General features: G+C 51.7%; 5 protein-coding genes across 5 annotated transcripts; 2 read left to right on the forward strand and 3 right to left on the reverse strand.

Moving 5' to 3' along the window:
* Window positions 1-813: 813 nt before the first annotated feature.
* Window positions 814-3,684, forward strand: N7519_004446 (class I alpha-mannosidase 1A; the record flags this gene model as incomplete). Its single annotated transcript, XM_057291222.1, has 5 exons — window positions 814-1,282; window positions 1,323-1,914; window positions 1,973-2,923; window positions 2,974-3,591; window positions 3,645-3,684. The coding sequence occupies 5 exons, from the start codon at window positions 814-816 to the stop codon at window positions 3,682-3,684; spliced, it is 2,670 nt and encodes an 889-aa protein (XP_057152424.1).
* A 197-nt stretch (window positions 3,685-3,881) lies between these two features.
* On the forward strand, window positions 3,882-6,433 carry N7519_004447 (DUF2013 domain-containing protein; the record flags this gene model as incomplete). The annotated part of the gene is given in 6 exon segments (XM_057291223.1): window positions 3,882-3,918; window positions 3,988-4,080; window positions 4,209-4,559; window positions 4,617-4,928; window positions 4,979-5,152; window positions 5,172-6,433. 6 exon segments carry the CDS (start codon window positions 3,882-3,884, stop codon window positions 6,431-6,433), a joined length of 2,229 nt encoding a protein of 742 aa, XP_057152425.1.
* Window positions 6,434-6,811: 378 nt separating this feature from the next.
* Window positions 6,812-7,830, reverse strand: N7519_004448 (uncharacterized protein; the record flags this gene model as incomplete). Its single annotated transcript, XM_057291224.1, has 3 exons — window positions 6,812-7,144; window positions 7,350-7,730; window positions 7,798-7,830. The coding sequence occupies 3 exons, from the start codon at window positions 7,828-7,830 to the stop codon at window positions 6,812-6,814; spliced, it is 747 nt and encodes a 248-aa protein (XP_057152426.1).
* Window positions 7,831-8,818: 988 nt separating this feature from the next.
* N7519_004449 (RNA-binding family protein) lies at window positions 8,819-10,590 on the reverse strand (the record flags this gene model as incomplete). The annotated part of the gene is made up of 9 exons (XM_057291225.1): window positions 8,819-8,958; window positions 9,020-9,173; window positions 9,229-9,683; window positions 9,777-9,803; window positions 9,896-10,034; window positions 10,093-10,186; window positions 10,243-10,250; window positions 10,352-10,404; window positions 10,485-10,590. The coding sequence occupies 9 exons, from the start codon at window positions 10,588-10,590 to the stop codon at window positions 8,819-8,821; spliced, it is 1,176 nt and encodes a 391-aa protein (XP_057152427.1).
* Window positions 10,591-10,615: 25 nt separating this feature from the next.
* Window positions 10,616-11,645, reverse strand: N7519_004450 (uncharacterized protein; the record flags this gene model as incomplete). The annotated part of the gene is made up of 3 exons (XM_057291226.1): window positions 10,616-10,846; window positions 11,365-11,387; window positions 11,642-11,645. The coding sequence occupies 3 exons, from the start codon at window positions 11,643-11,645 to the stop codon at window positions 10,616-10,618; spliced, it is 258 nt and encodes an 85-aa protein (XP_057152428.1).
* Between the last annotated feature and the right edge of the window lie 247 nt (window positions 11,646-11,892).

Genomic DNA, 11,892 nt, shown 5'->3' on the forward strand with positions numbered 1-11,892 from the left:
TTGAGTCATGGTTGACCGCGAGCTCTTGGATACCTTCGCCCATCTAATATTAGCTATGTTGGTGGATTATTCTCCTAACCCCTTATATAGAATACCAGCGGGCCCCCGGGCCGACGCTATTCACATGTCAGTTTATTAGTTGATAATGCTGCATCAAGATAATTATACTTGAGCATTATGTATAGGGTATATTCTCCGACCGAATTGTCGATGCTCCACGAGCATGCAATTGTAATCGCACCGAGTCTTGGGGTGATATGTAGGCTGCAGGGGTAACTAGCCCAATATGTGAGGTGAGCCCTGTGGAACACGTTTGAGACGGAGGCAGCACTTTCATCTGGGCTAGTGGAAGAGTCGATTGATGATAGGCCAATTTGCAAACCCTTGCAGTCACAGTCCGGAATCCGGGGCCAATGATCGGCGTCGAACAGCCCTGTTCATACGCCCTAAGAGGATGGCGTCTGGCAATCCCCACTATGTCTTGAGACCCGAGAACCGCGGTCTTCCTGGGCATGGAGTTGTTTGCGATTGAGATCATTTGAAAATAAGTAGATTTCTTTCTGTAGATAAGAGATAGAAAGGTAGAAAATGTGAACAAGAAACAACATAGAATTGAAGAAGCTGAAGATGTCAAAAATAACAGCAAGACCAAAATAGAACGCGGAGGCTCTCGCCTGTGGATCTTTTTACTTGTGGAGTCTCGTGATTACATCTGGACTTGGCTAATTTCCGAGTTGTTTTTCTTCATTCCTCATTCCTCTCCTTTTATTTTTTTCTTGAATAAGAATACAACCTGAAGGGTGACCGCTCGCGATGTTTCGAGCTCGCCGATACCGAGTTCTGGTCATATTCGCGGCGGCTATTGTCTTCACATTCTTCCACTTTGCGCGGTCACGCGATTGGAGCTATACAGTGATTGAAAAGTCTACAGGCGTTCATACACCCGATGCTGCCCATCCGAATCAGCCCGACACACAAAGACCTGAAAACCCGGCCGTTGCTGCCGCCATCGAGGAGAGTCGAAACCGTGTGCTTCCCGATCCCTACCGCGGCTCCACCTCCCCACCACAGCCAGAGAAGATAATCTCGCCTGTGGGTCCCAACAGTGGCTCAAAGGATGCCGGCCGGTTTAAAGATGCCTCCTCTGACACTCCGGTGAAAACACCCATCAAGGATGACACCAAAGACTCCACGAAGGGCTCCACGAAGGAACCCGTGAAGGAACCGGCGAAGGTGGAGGGCACCGACAGCTTGGCGCCACCTACAACGGCAAATACCGATAGTTCAAATGGGGAGGAAATAGATAATGGAGGGGCAGGCAGAAGGGGCAGCGGAGCGCCCTGAGCCCGGTATTCCAACGGCCAAGTGGAGGAAGTTCCCAGAGCGGTTCCCCGTCCCCGCAGAGGAGGTGATCAAGCTGCCAAAGGAACAGCCGAAAGCAATTCCCAAGCTGCAAGCGAAGTTCAAGGATGAGTCGAGCTCTGACAAGCAAGAGCGTCTGCAACGGCTTAGCGTTATAAAGGCCGAGTTCACGCATGCCTGGAAAGGTTACAAGGAGATCGCAATGGGACATGACGAAGTCAAGCCTTTGTCGAAGGAGCTTGAGGACCCATTCAATGGTTGGGGAGCGACCTTGGTCGATTCCATTGACACTCTCTGGATTATGCAATTGAAGGATGAATTCTCCGAGGCTTTGGATGTGATCAAAAACATTGATTTCAAGACATCACTGAGAGCAGATATTCCGATGTTTGAGACAACCATCCGTTATCTTGGAGGCCTTTTGGGTGCCTACGATATTTCTGGTCATCGATACCCGGTGCTTTTGGAGAAAGCAGAGGAGCTTGCTGAGGTTCTCATCGGTGCCTTTGACACCCCTAACCGCATGCCACATCTTTACTATCGCTGGGCCCCGTAAGTCTCAATTTACCTCTGATTATATACGGGCGACGACTAACCAAATCCTTCCCAGAGAGTATGCTGCGAAACCGCATCGGGCGTCTTCCCGAGCTGGTCTGGCTGAGATTGGGTCGCTTTCCTTGGAATTTACCCGTTTGGCTCAATTGACCAAGCGGGACAAATACTATGATGCGATTGCACGGATTACCAACGAATTGGAGAAAATCCAAGATTCGACTAGCATCCCTGGACTGTGGCCTCTGCGGGTCAATGCACAGGGATGTTCCAAGTACTCCAAGAACACACCTAACACACCTCCACGTGATAACAGTCCTACACGCGAGCAGCACGCCGCTAGTACAACCGAAAGCACTACTACGATGACCCGCAAGACTTACGCTGCACCGACGGACCTTGAGAGTTATTTGAAGCTGATCCCACGCGGCACGAACGCTGACATTGAAGGACATGCCCAAGCTGCCAATGATACGCGAGTTGCGAGTGAACCTGGCATTCAGGCTCGGGAGCAAACTACGCTATCAGCAGATCAATGCAATGGCGGATTGCGACTTCCCAATTCACCCCGCGATAACGAATACACCATGGGAGGAATGGCTGACTCGACCTACGAATACCTACCTAAGGAATACCTGCTACTGGGTGGCCTGAACGAGCAATACCTGAATATGTATAAAAAGGCAGCCACTGCAGCCCGTCAGACTCTTCTCTTCCAGCCCATGGTGAAAGGTGGACGTGATATCCGGTTCATGGCCTCGACTACTCCAATGACACCTGGAAAGGTCGCGGAGGTCACTCCTACCGATCTTCGATACGAAGGCGCTCACTTGACATGTTTCGTCGGCGGCATGTTCGCCATAGGAGCCAAGGCCTTTGGCATAGATGGTGATCTGGAACTTGCAGGCAAACTGACCGACGGTTGTGTTTGGGCTTACGAGTCGACACAGACCGGAGTGATGCCTGAACGCTTCCGCCTCTTGCCTTGTGAGAAAGGCTCGGCCTGTGAGTGGGATCAAGCCCGCTTTGACGCTGGCGTGGCACGCTACTCGCGCGTAGACCCCGGGCAGGACATTCGTTCCGCAATGGAGAGACCAGCTACGGACAGCGTGTGGATTTGATCGCACACGACCCACCGCAAGAATCCGCGACCGGGTCGATTCCCTTGCCCATGCCAGGCTCATTAAATCCCCACGATAGCGATGTGTTGGCCAAGCGCGATGGCCTCACATTGGAAAAGCGTGCGGAAGCATCGTCTGTTGCTTCAATTCCGACTGCTACTCCCAGTGGAACTGATCTACAGATCCGAGATGCACCTCGTTCATCTTCATCGCCCGCTTCGCCCCACATCGCTGAAGTCGGCAAAGACCACCTCCCAGCAGGCATGACCAGTATCCCGTCACCGAACTACTACCTTCGGCCCGAGGCAATTGAGTCAGTCTTTATCATGTACCGTCTGACCGGTGACGAATCTTGGCGTCGCAAGGGGTGGCAGATGTTCGAGGCCGTCTCGAAGTATACCCGAACGGAGCTGGGCAACGCCGCCATCCACGATGTCACAGCCCAGAAACCGATCCATAAGGACACGATGGAGTCTTTCTGGTTATCTGAGACACTGAAGTATTTCTACCTTTTGTTCAGCGACCCTACTGTCGTGGACTTGGATAAATATGTTCTGTAAGTGATTGCCGTAGCCCTGTAAACAATGGACCAACAACTAACTTTCACAGAAATACCGAAGCGCATCCTTTCCTGCGCCCGGCTGCATAATTGTGTTTTGCATTTTGATACCAATGGAAGTTCGTTTATACCACGTACATAGTGTCCATGATCCTCGTAGTAATGTAGTGCGTACCTTAGGGTTGACCCGCAGTGGGACTCTCGAATTCCCCCCAATTCCCCCGCCCTTCAACTCTCTCCAACTCTTCAAACCGGCACATAAACCGGCATGAGCTGTCTGACGGGAAATGGAGCCTGAGGTCTCGGAGACTGAGTTCTGGACTGGTACGCTGTTCTCAGCCTCTATTCCCCTTTCACGATAATGCGACAATGACAATTGACCAGTTCTTGCAGAACTTCAAACGATCGTCTCCAAGCCCTGTGACTCCGAAGACCAGATCGACGACGCCCTCCGAGCTTATCTTAGTCTAACGACGCAACACAAAGGTAAATGACACCTCGATCTCAGAGAAGCGATACCCCTACCCCGACACAGTCCCGCGAACAGCGCCACGTCCACCCCCAACTTTGCATCCACTGCTTCCACTGCGACTAACACACCCGCCCTTCCCTAGATGAATACCTCCGGTCGGAAACCGATATCGCTCGCTGTTCCTACAAGCTGTTTACGTCGAGTATCTTTGCCACACATGCGGACTACGTGCGACGACAGATCCTCTACGGTCTGTTGCAGGACGATGACCCGAATACCCTCCACTTCATTGCGTCATTCATCCTCTTTGACGGAAGGCAGAATGAAGTTGTGCTTCAGATGCTGAATGACGAGGGCGCGTTTGCGCGTCTCCTCGAGCTTATACAGGCGATGCGGAGGGCGGATTTGGACGGCGACGCGGGTCTCCACCGCTTGTTGATGGACCTTGTGTACGAGATGTCGAGGATACAGAGGGTCAAAATTGAAGACCTGGGTGCGTTTTGGATACACTTGTGCTGCTGCTGGTAGCTGATTATGGGCTTGCGTGCAGTTCTCGTGGATGACGATTTCATTCGCGGTCTCTTCGATATCATCGAAGATCTCTCATACGATGTTACCGATCCGTATCATTACCCCGTGATTCGGGTGCTGGTGAGTACTCTCTTCGGGCTCATTTTGGTTGGAATGGGATTGACAAATTCCACAGCTGGTTCTGAACGAGCAGTTCATGATCTCGGCCACGATCCGGTGGATGGCCGGCCCACTGGTCAATTGACCAACAAGGTTATCAAGGTTCTATCCATGTATGGTGGGATGTATAAGACATTCGGGGAGAACATCATTCTTCTTATCAACCGTGAAGGTAACGGGCGATCCTCCTGTTCAATAGAACCGATTACTGACAACATGCAGCTGAGACGTCCCTCCAGTTGCTCACATTGAAGCTTCTCTATCTCATCTTTACCACCCCCAGCACATATGAGTACTTCTTCACCAATGACCTACACGTTCTGGTCGATATATTGATCCGGAATTTGCTTGATCTACCCGAGGAGGCCTCGGCACTGCGGGCATACTTACCTGCGTGTTCTTTACCCGCTTCTAGCTCACACACAGCTACGACACCCGCCACACTACAAGCGAGATGGTCTTCGAAGACTACTCAGCGTTCTTGTTCGGGGCCAAGTCTCATATGGGAACGACCCAGAACATGAGAAAATCATGCATTTCGAAGAGGTCGATGAAACGACACGTCGACTTGTCGCTCGGTGTTCGACAGTGGATTGGTTGCGCAATGCCGAACAGCCCGACGCAGCAGAAGCACAAGACACTCCTACGCAAGTGACAGCAACTACAATCGAGACTGTCCTGGATCAAGGCGAACAGCACGCCTCACCCGTAGATATCGGCGAACCACTCGACGCCCCTCGCACACTCTCGCGAGCAAGCACAATCGCTAGCTCACCTGATACAACATCACCAACGCGAATGGACTCGTATAGTTCGTCCAACGCACCTGGGGGTCGGAAACACAGCTTAGCCCAACGGCTTGGCATGAACCTGGAGCCCGCATCCGCATCTTCACTGAGCGTTCAGGCCGTCGCAGAACAGCACGAAAAACCAGGCATAATCACTCCCAGCCGCAAGGACGGAGTCCCTGTCGCCGCTCTCAATGGCGAGACGCCAATAATCAAACCACCAAAGGTCAAACCAGAACCACCGAAATCTCGCCGCTGGCGCGGGCGCCGTCTGGCTGTGGATGAAGAAGAGAACCACTCTGCCACAAGCAGCGACGGAAACACTATCCCCGAAGGTGTCGAAGTCAGCCCCACCACCACTTTCACCACCAACACACCACCGCCCCAGACACATGCCAGCGATCGCCGCGGCTCCGGGTCAGGTTCCACTCTTGCGCCCCCAGGTTCACGGCCGCGGCGGGCCGTATCGAATCCACCCCCGGCCCTCCCACCACCACGCCGTTCCAACTATAGCACACCTTCCTCAAGTCACCACCGGCCCATAGCCGGAGCAGGCCGACATGGGCAGGCTCCACTTCCGCCGAAAACGCGCCGTTGGGGACGTGGCAAGCCCCAGCATGGACAGAGTGACTCGGTCGAGAGCGGGGCCAGCAGTGTTAGTCCATCGAAGGAGCCCGAGACTGCTGAAAATACCGCCGTGCCTGCTCAACAGGAACAGTCACCAGAGGGCAGTGTTGTTTCAGATCCGTTCTCGCCAAAATCCCCAACAATATTGGTGTCGCCGTCTGAGACTACTGCAGACAAGGCAGATGCCCCAGCCAATGGTGCTGGCAATGACCATGTGCCTCTCAGTGTAGAGGAGGCAGTGCAGAATGTCTCTCTGCACTGAGCGTCGCTTCTGGATCTGCTTAATTCATTTTCTTTCATGATTAGATATACTCTTTGCTCGTGGCTCATTTTCTGGTTTTTTTTTGGCATCAAGCGCGGCTGTTCGGGTGAACAGGTTGGGACATAATAGGTTATGTCTCTAGTTATTTTGCATGACATGGATATTTGTGAGGGTACCAGCGAGGACTGGATCCCAGAATAACAAAATAGAGTATTTTCGCTGACAAGAATGGAGTAGTTTACAATAATATAGTAAGAATAAAAGTACAAATTTATCTCCCAGCGAGCAAAACCTGCCTCAATTAACTTCCCTGGAGGACCTCGAGTAGGCGCTCGTCATCGATACCAAGAATAAAGAGAGGTTCATTCCAAAATGACCTCAAATCTTCAATCCCCAGCTTCGCCCCAGCCCAATGGCAGTATTCCACCCAAACCCAGCACACTGTCCAATACCAGTAAGCTTATCAGCAATCGCCTTCCGATCCTCAAACCGACGCTCCACGAACGCCTCCGTCTCCACAAGATCCGGCGTTGGGTCACGGGTCATAACAACATCAGCACTGGCATAGATAGCCGACACCGCAAGACGGCGCGTGTACCAAGTCGCATCAACAGCGTCGTCACCAGAAAGAGTAAGGATATCCGAAGCGAGGGCGTGCAATTCCGTAAGAGAGAGGGGGATATTAGCAAGAAGGGACATTTGCGCAAGAGCCTAGCAAAACATGGATTAGTTTGGGATTCCAATTCATTCAACATAATCACGTTCGCATTCTGTATGTATCCATCTGCTTCAAAGAATCTCCAAAAGGGAAGGGCAGAAAGTAAAAAAGGTAAAAGAAAGAGAAAAACTCACATCCTGCCAAACACCCTTAACCTCCGCGTTCATCCTCAACCTCTCCAAAATCAACCCCCCTAACCTTCTCCTCAACACTAAGCTCATGAACATCCTTCCCTTTCTCCGCCGCAATGCGCCGGAATAACCCACCCTCCTCGACCTGACCGCGCAGCAGACCCCGTCGACTAGCAAGCCAGAACAGGATGAGGTCGAATTCTGCGCGCGGGAGTAGCTGCACTGAGACGTCGAGGAAGCCGGCGTCCCGCGCGCCGAGGGTCAGCGCCGTGGCTGTGAATCCGTGCGCGGGGACGTGGGCTAGCGCTGAGGTTAGGATTGCTGTTTGGGAGTTTGTGTAGGAGTGGTCTGGGAGCCTGGCGTGGAGGGCTGAGTGGTAGGTTCGGTGGGGGGAGTTGTTTGGGTTTGCTTGTTCGGGTGGTGTTTTGTGCTGGGCGGGTTGGTGTGGCTTGGAGGATTGTTGTGGTTATTGCTCGGGTTTGGCGGATGGATTGGGGTAGGGAGGGGGTGAGGACCCTTTTCGGGAGAGTGCGGGCGAGGTAGGCCATAATTTTGGTGTGGTTGGGGGAACAATTGAGTGGATGTGAAGATGTGATTGTTGGAGATGGGATTGGGATGTTGGTCCGTGCGTCTATATAAGATCCGGATGGATCTTTGTATACAACATGGTATTAATGTTTGTTTTACAACTATTTTGATTGCTACATACGTATGTACATTCAAAATGTTTAAAAAATAGACTAGACATTTACAAGTGCTTTGTGTCTATCCATGGCTGTACCTCTCCTATGGGATACGCATACAAAAGATACAAGTGGGAGCTTCTTAAAGCTACTCAACCACACTTTTATATCGATAACATCAAAGTGGGATCATGAGTTATGACATTAATGGTATACTTCTTATTAAAGTAACCTTGGAATCGTAAGTGTAGTTATATTCCAAGGTTCTCCAGGGCTGGAAGTTGCTTAGTCACTACTAATGATCTCCAGGGCTCCAGGGCTTCCCAAGGTCAAAGATTAAAGAGAAAGATAAAGAGTTCTTTATGTCGCTAAATGCAGCAACATTAAGGAGACAGGAGAGTAGACTAAGCTCAAGCAAACAAGTAAATGTCACGTGATTAGAGACAAAGGAGTTTTGAAAGACGCTGGTATAAATAAGAAATCGGTCCGTCAAAATAAACTAAAAAAGCAAAGGCGCAGCAAGAAACGAACGGCGACGGGTGCAAGCCCTGACGCGATGCGGCGACTCACCCTTAGACCAACGCTCTGTAAACTCCAATACTAAGATACGAATTTCTGAATGATAAGGGAACTACAAGGATTACAGAAAAGAAAATGGAAGAAAAAAAGCTCATCCATTTTGAAAGCAGTTGATCAGCCCAAACGGGCACTCGAAACCCATTTTGCGAGAACGAAGCCACGCAAGAACTGAAATGGGAATAAGGGAATCATGAACGAAGAAATTGCGAAAGAAACAAGCCAGACGCCCCCCCTGTCAAAGAAAGTGACTAGGTAAAACACGGACGAAAGCGCTTTACATGATCTGGTCCTGGGTCAGACCGACGGTCGACTCTTGGCCTTCCATCATTTCTTCCGGAGCAGGGCCGGCGTTCATGTACTTCACGAAGGTGATGCCCAGAGGACGACCGCCGTACTGGTAACCAGAGAACTTGGCTGTGGGAGAGAGAATATATTAGTATGTGGATATGGCAGCTGCAATACAAATGAAACATACCAATCGCAGTTTCAGCAGTGTCGGCAGTATCAAATTGAACGACACCAGTACCGCGGGAGCGGCCGTTGGGCTCGTACTGGATTTCAGCGCGCTCAACTTTACCGATGGTGGAGAACAAATCAATCAGGTCCTCATTGCAAGTAGACCAGGGCAACTGGATTCAAGTTAGCATTCCATATAGTTGCCCATCGCATATCCCCAAAACTTACGTTGCGAACATAGATGACGGCGCTCTTCTCGCCGTTGGAAGTGGCATAATCAGTGAAAGGGTTGGGGGGTCCGGATGGAACAGGAGGAGCACCATGGTCAAATCCACCGGCGTAACCACCGTGGCCGCCAGGGGGACCACCGAAGCCACCACGTCCAGGGAATCCGCCACCAAAGCCTCCGCGACCAGCAAAGCCTCCACGGCCCATGGGACCGCCAAAGCCGCCACGACCGCCAAAGCCACCGCCAAAGCCACCACGACCACCGAAGCCGGGGCCACCACCAGCGAAACGATCTTCACGAACTTCAAGAGCACGACCCTGCCAATCATATCCGTTAAACTGCGCAATGGCGTTGCGCGCATCATCGGGAGACTCAAAAGCAACAATGCCAGAGCCCTTGGGACGTCCGGTAGGGTCAGTGTGCACATCGGCACGGATGACGGCACCCTGCTGGGCTGTAATACGGAGTCCGGGTCAATTTACCGTGCACTCACACTAGACGGAAAAGTAGGAATCCAAGTCCAAGGGGTGTTCTGATCTGCACTTACCAGCTGAGCGGAATAGGTCTTTCAAGTCTTGCCAGCCAACGTTGAAAGGAAGCTACACCGAACGGTCAACAAGGCCTGCCAGAACTTAGCGTAACGGGGGGTAAAAAGAGGGGACAAACGTTTGAGACATAAATCTGGCGGACACCACCAGCACCTGGGGGGGCCTCCGAAGCCACCACCACCGAATCCACCTCGGGCACCGGGGCCGAAATCACCGCGTGGGGGACCACCAACGAAACGGGGCTCGGATTCACGGTCCTGGGGACTGAAGTCAGTACTTGCAAATCGCAACACCATGGATTCTGCGGACACATACCTCACGAACGTAAACAAGGCGACCCATCAAGCTCTGGTTGCTGAGCGTATTCACAGCGTTCTGCGCTTGGTCCCTGGTTGCATATTCCACAATCCTAGTAGATATGTTAGCGAAAGCGTTCAATTTGAAGAAAGACAAGAAAGTACTCACCCGCATCCCTACAATATCAGGACAGCCAATGTCCACCCGTCAACCCTACACAAACCACGAAAATCGGGGGAAATAGAAGGAACTAGCCCCTCTACGTATAAGCGCCCACCTTCGACATTCCATTAGGAAGAAGCAAAACATCGGCAAAGAGAACTTCTCCAGCTGTAAGACACGAAATCACAACCCTGGTTAGCTTCAAACGTTCCAACCAATCACCATTCCAAATGCGCGACCCTGCTCACCCTGTCTCATAAAATCCTTGAGATGATGCCACTTGACATCGTACGAAAGGTTGCCCACATAGACCCGGCGGTCTTGCTGGGACGAATCGCGAACGGTCTGCATCATATTCTCCTTGGCAACGGTGCGGTCCTCAAATCGAGCCGGGGGGGTATCCACTGCGTCCACCGAAAGGAGAGCCTGAGCCTTGGGGTCCAGCTGCTGCTCCGGAAGCACTCAAAGGGGATCGCGAACGGCGCTCGGAACGGCGGTATTCGTCACGCTCACCGCGGCTGCGAGAGCGACTGCGAGGGGAGTACGAACGACGAGTGCGTCGGGGAGGACTGCGAGAAGAACGGCGACGGGGCGAGCGAGACCTCTCACGCTGGATGTGGTCAGACATGAACAAAAGGTAGAAAAAAGGCGGTCGCAAAAGCGGTGCAATGTTATTATTTTGATGAAATGGAGATGGGAAGAAGCGAAAGACCCGTGGACGTGTTCGTGTTCAGTAAGCAATCGCTACCCGTGGAAGGCGTAACCCGAGGGGGGTCGGGATCCACGGCGTTGGTCAGGTGACCACCAGCTCTGAGGGGGGGTGTTTGTCTCATATGCAATGAGGACCTCCGGGGTAGGAGCTTGGGGCCACTGGCACATCTTGTTTGCGCACACATCGCAATTATTTTTTGAGAAACAATGCGATGATAAAAGTGGTTTCCCCTTCAGGTCCATGGATCTCCAGATCTGGAAGATATCCGATCTCGAACAGGCATGGCGGGTTTCCACCCCCGCACCAGACTCTTGCGATCATTCATATGGACTTGAGTTGTCATGCGCGATAGTGGAATTGTTTGTAGAATCGGAAAATGGGAAGACAAAAGGAAACGAGGTTCTCGGTAAACTTACTTGGTATGGTCGATAGACGTCGGCTGGACGGATGAGGCTGTTAGCGGAGAATCTCAAGAAACCAAAAAGATAGAAAGAAATAGGGAAAAGAGAGGAAGCGGGGGGAAGATGAAAGGATCAGGCGTCAAGGTTCAACGTTTGGGTGGGAGACAAGACACGGTGATTGGGCGAAGGCCTGAAATGACCGGGGACCTTCGAGTGTACCAGGCGGATGAGAGTAACAACATTGAAACGAGTAATACAAAGATACGGGAAAAAGAGGACACGAAGAACCTACCCATGATTCCGGGGCTCGATGGAGCGTGGAGGTAAGAAGATTGAATGTAGTACAAAGAAGAAAGGTGGAGAGGTGAGGAGTTGAAAAGATAAATAGGCAGAGGAGGTGCTGTCCACGGGTTGGATTCCGGATCGTTCTAAAAGACTCTTGGGGAAATATCATGGAGAGAAGAAAATACAGAATTCCGATATGTACTTGAGCACCTCGGGCAAAACCCGTCACCGCCTCGGCATATAGCTTAAGACTTTGAT

Source organism: Penicillium mononematosum, assembly GCF_028829835.1.
Source record: "Penicillium mononematosum strain IBT 11891 chromosome Unknown utg000002l:1.0-8112719.0:1.0-8118358.0, whole genome shotgun sequence".
NCBI classification, from domain to species: domain Eukaryota; kingdom Fungi; phylum Ascomycota; class Eurotiomycetes; order Eurotiales; family Aspergillaceae; genus Penicillium; species Penicillium mononematosum.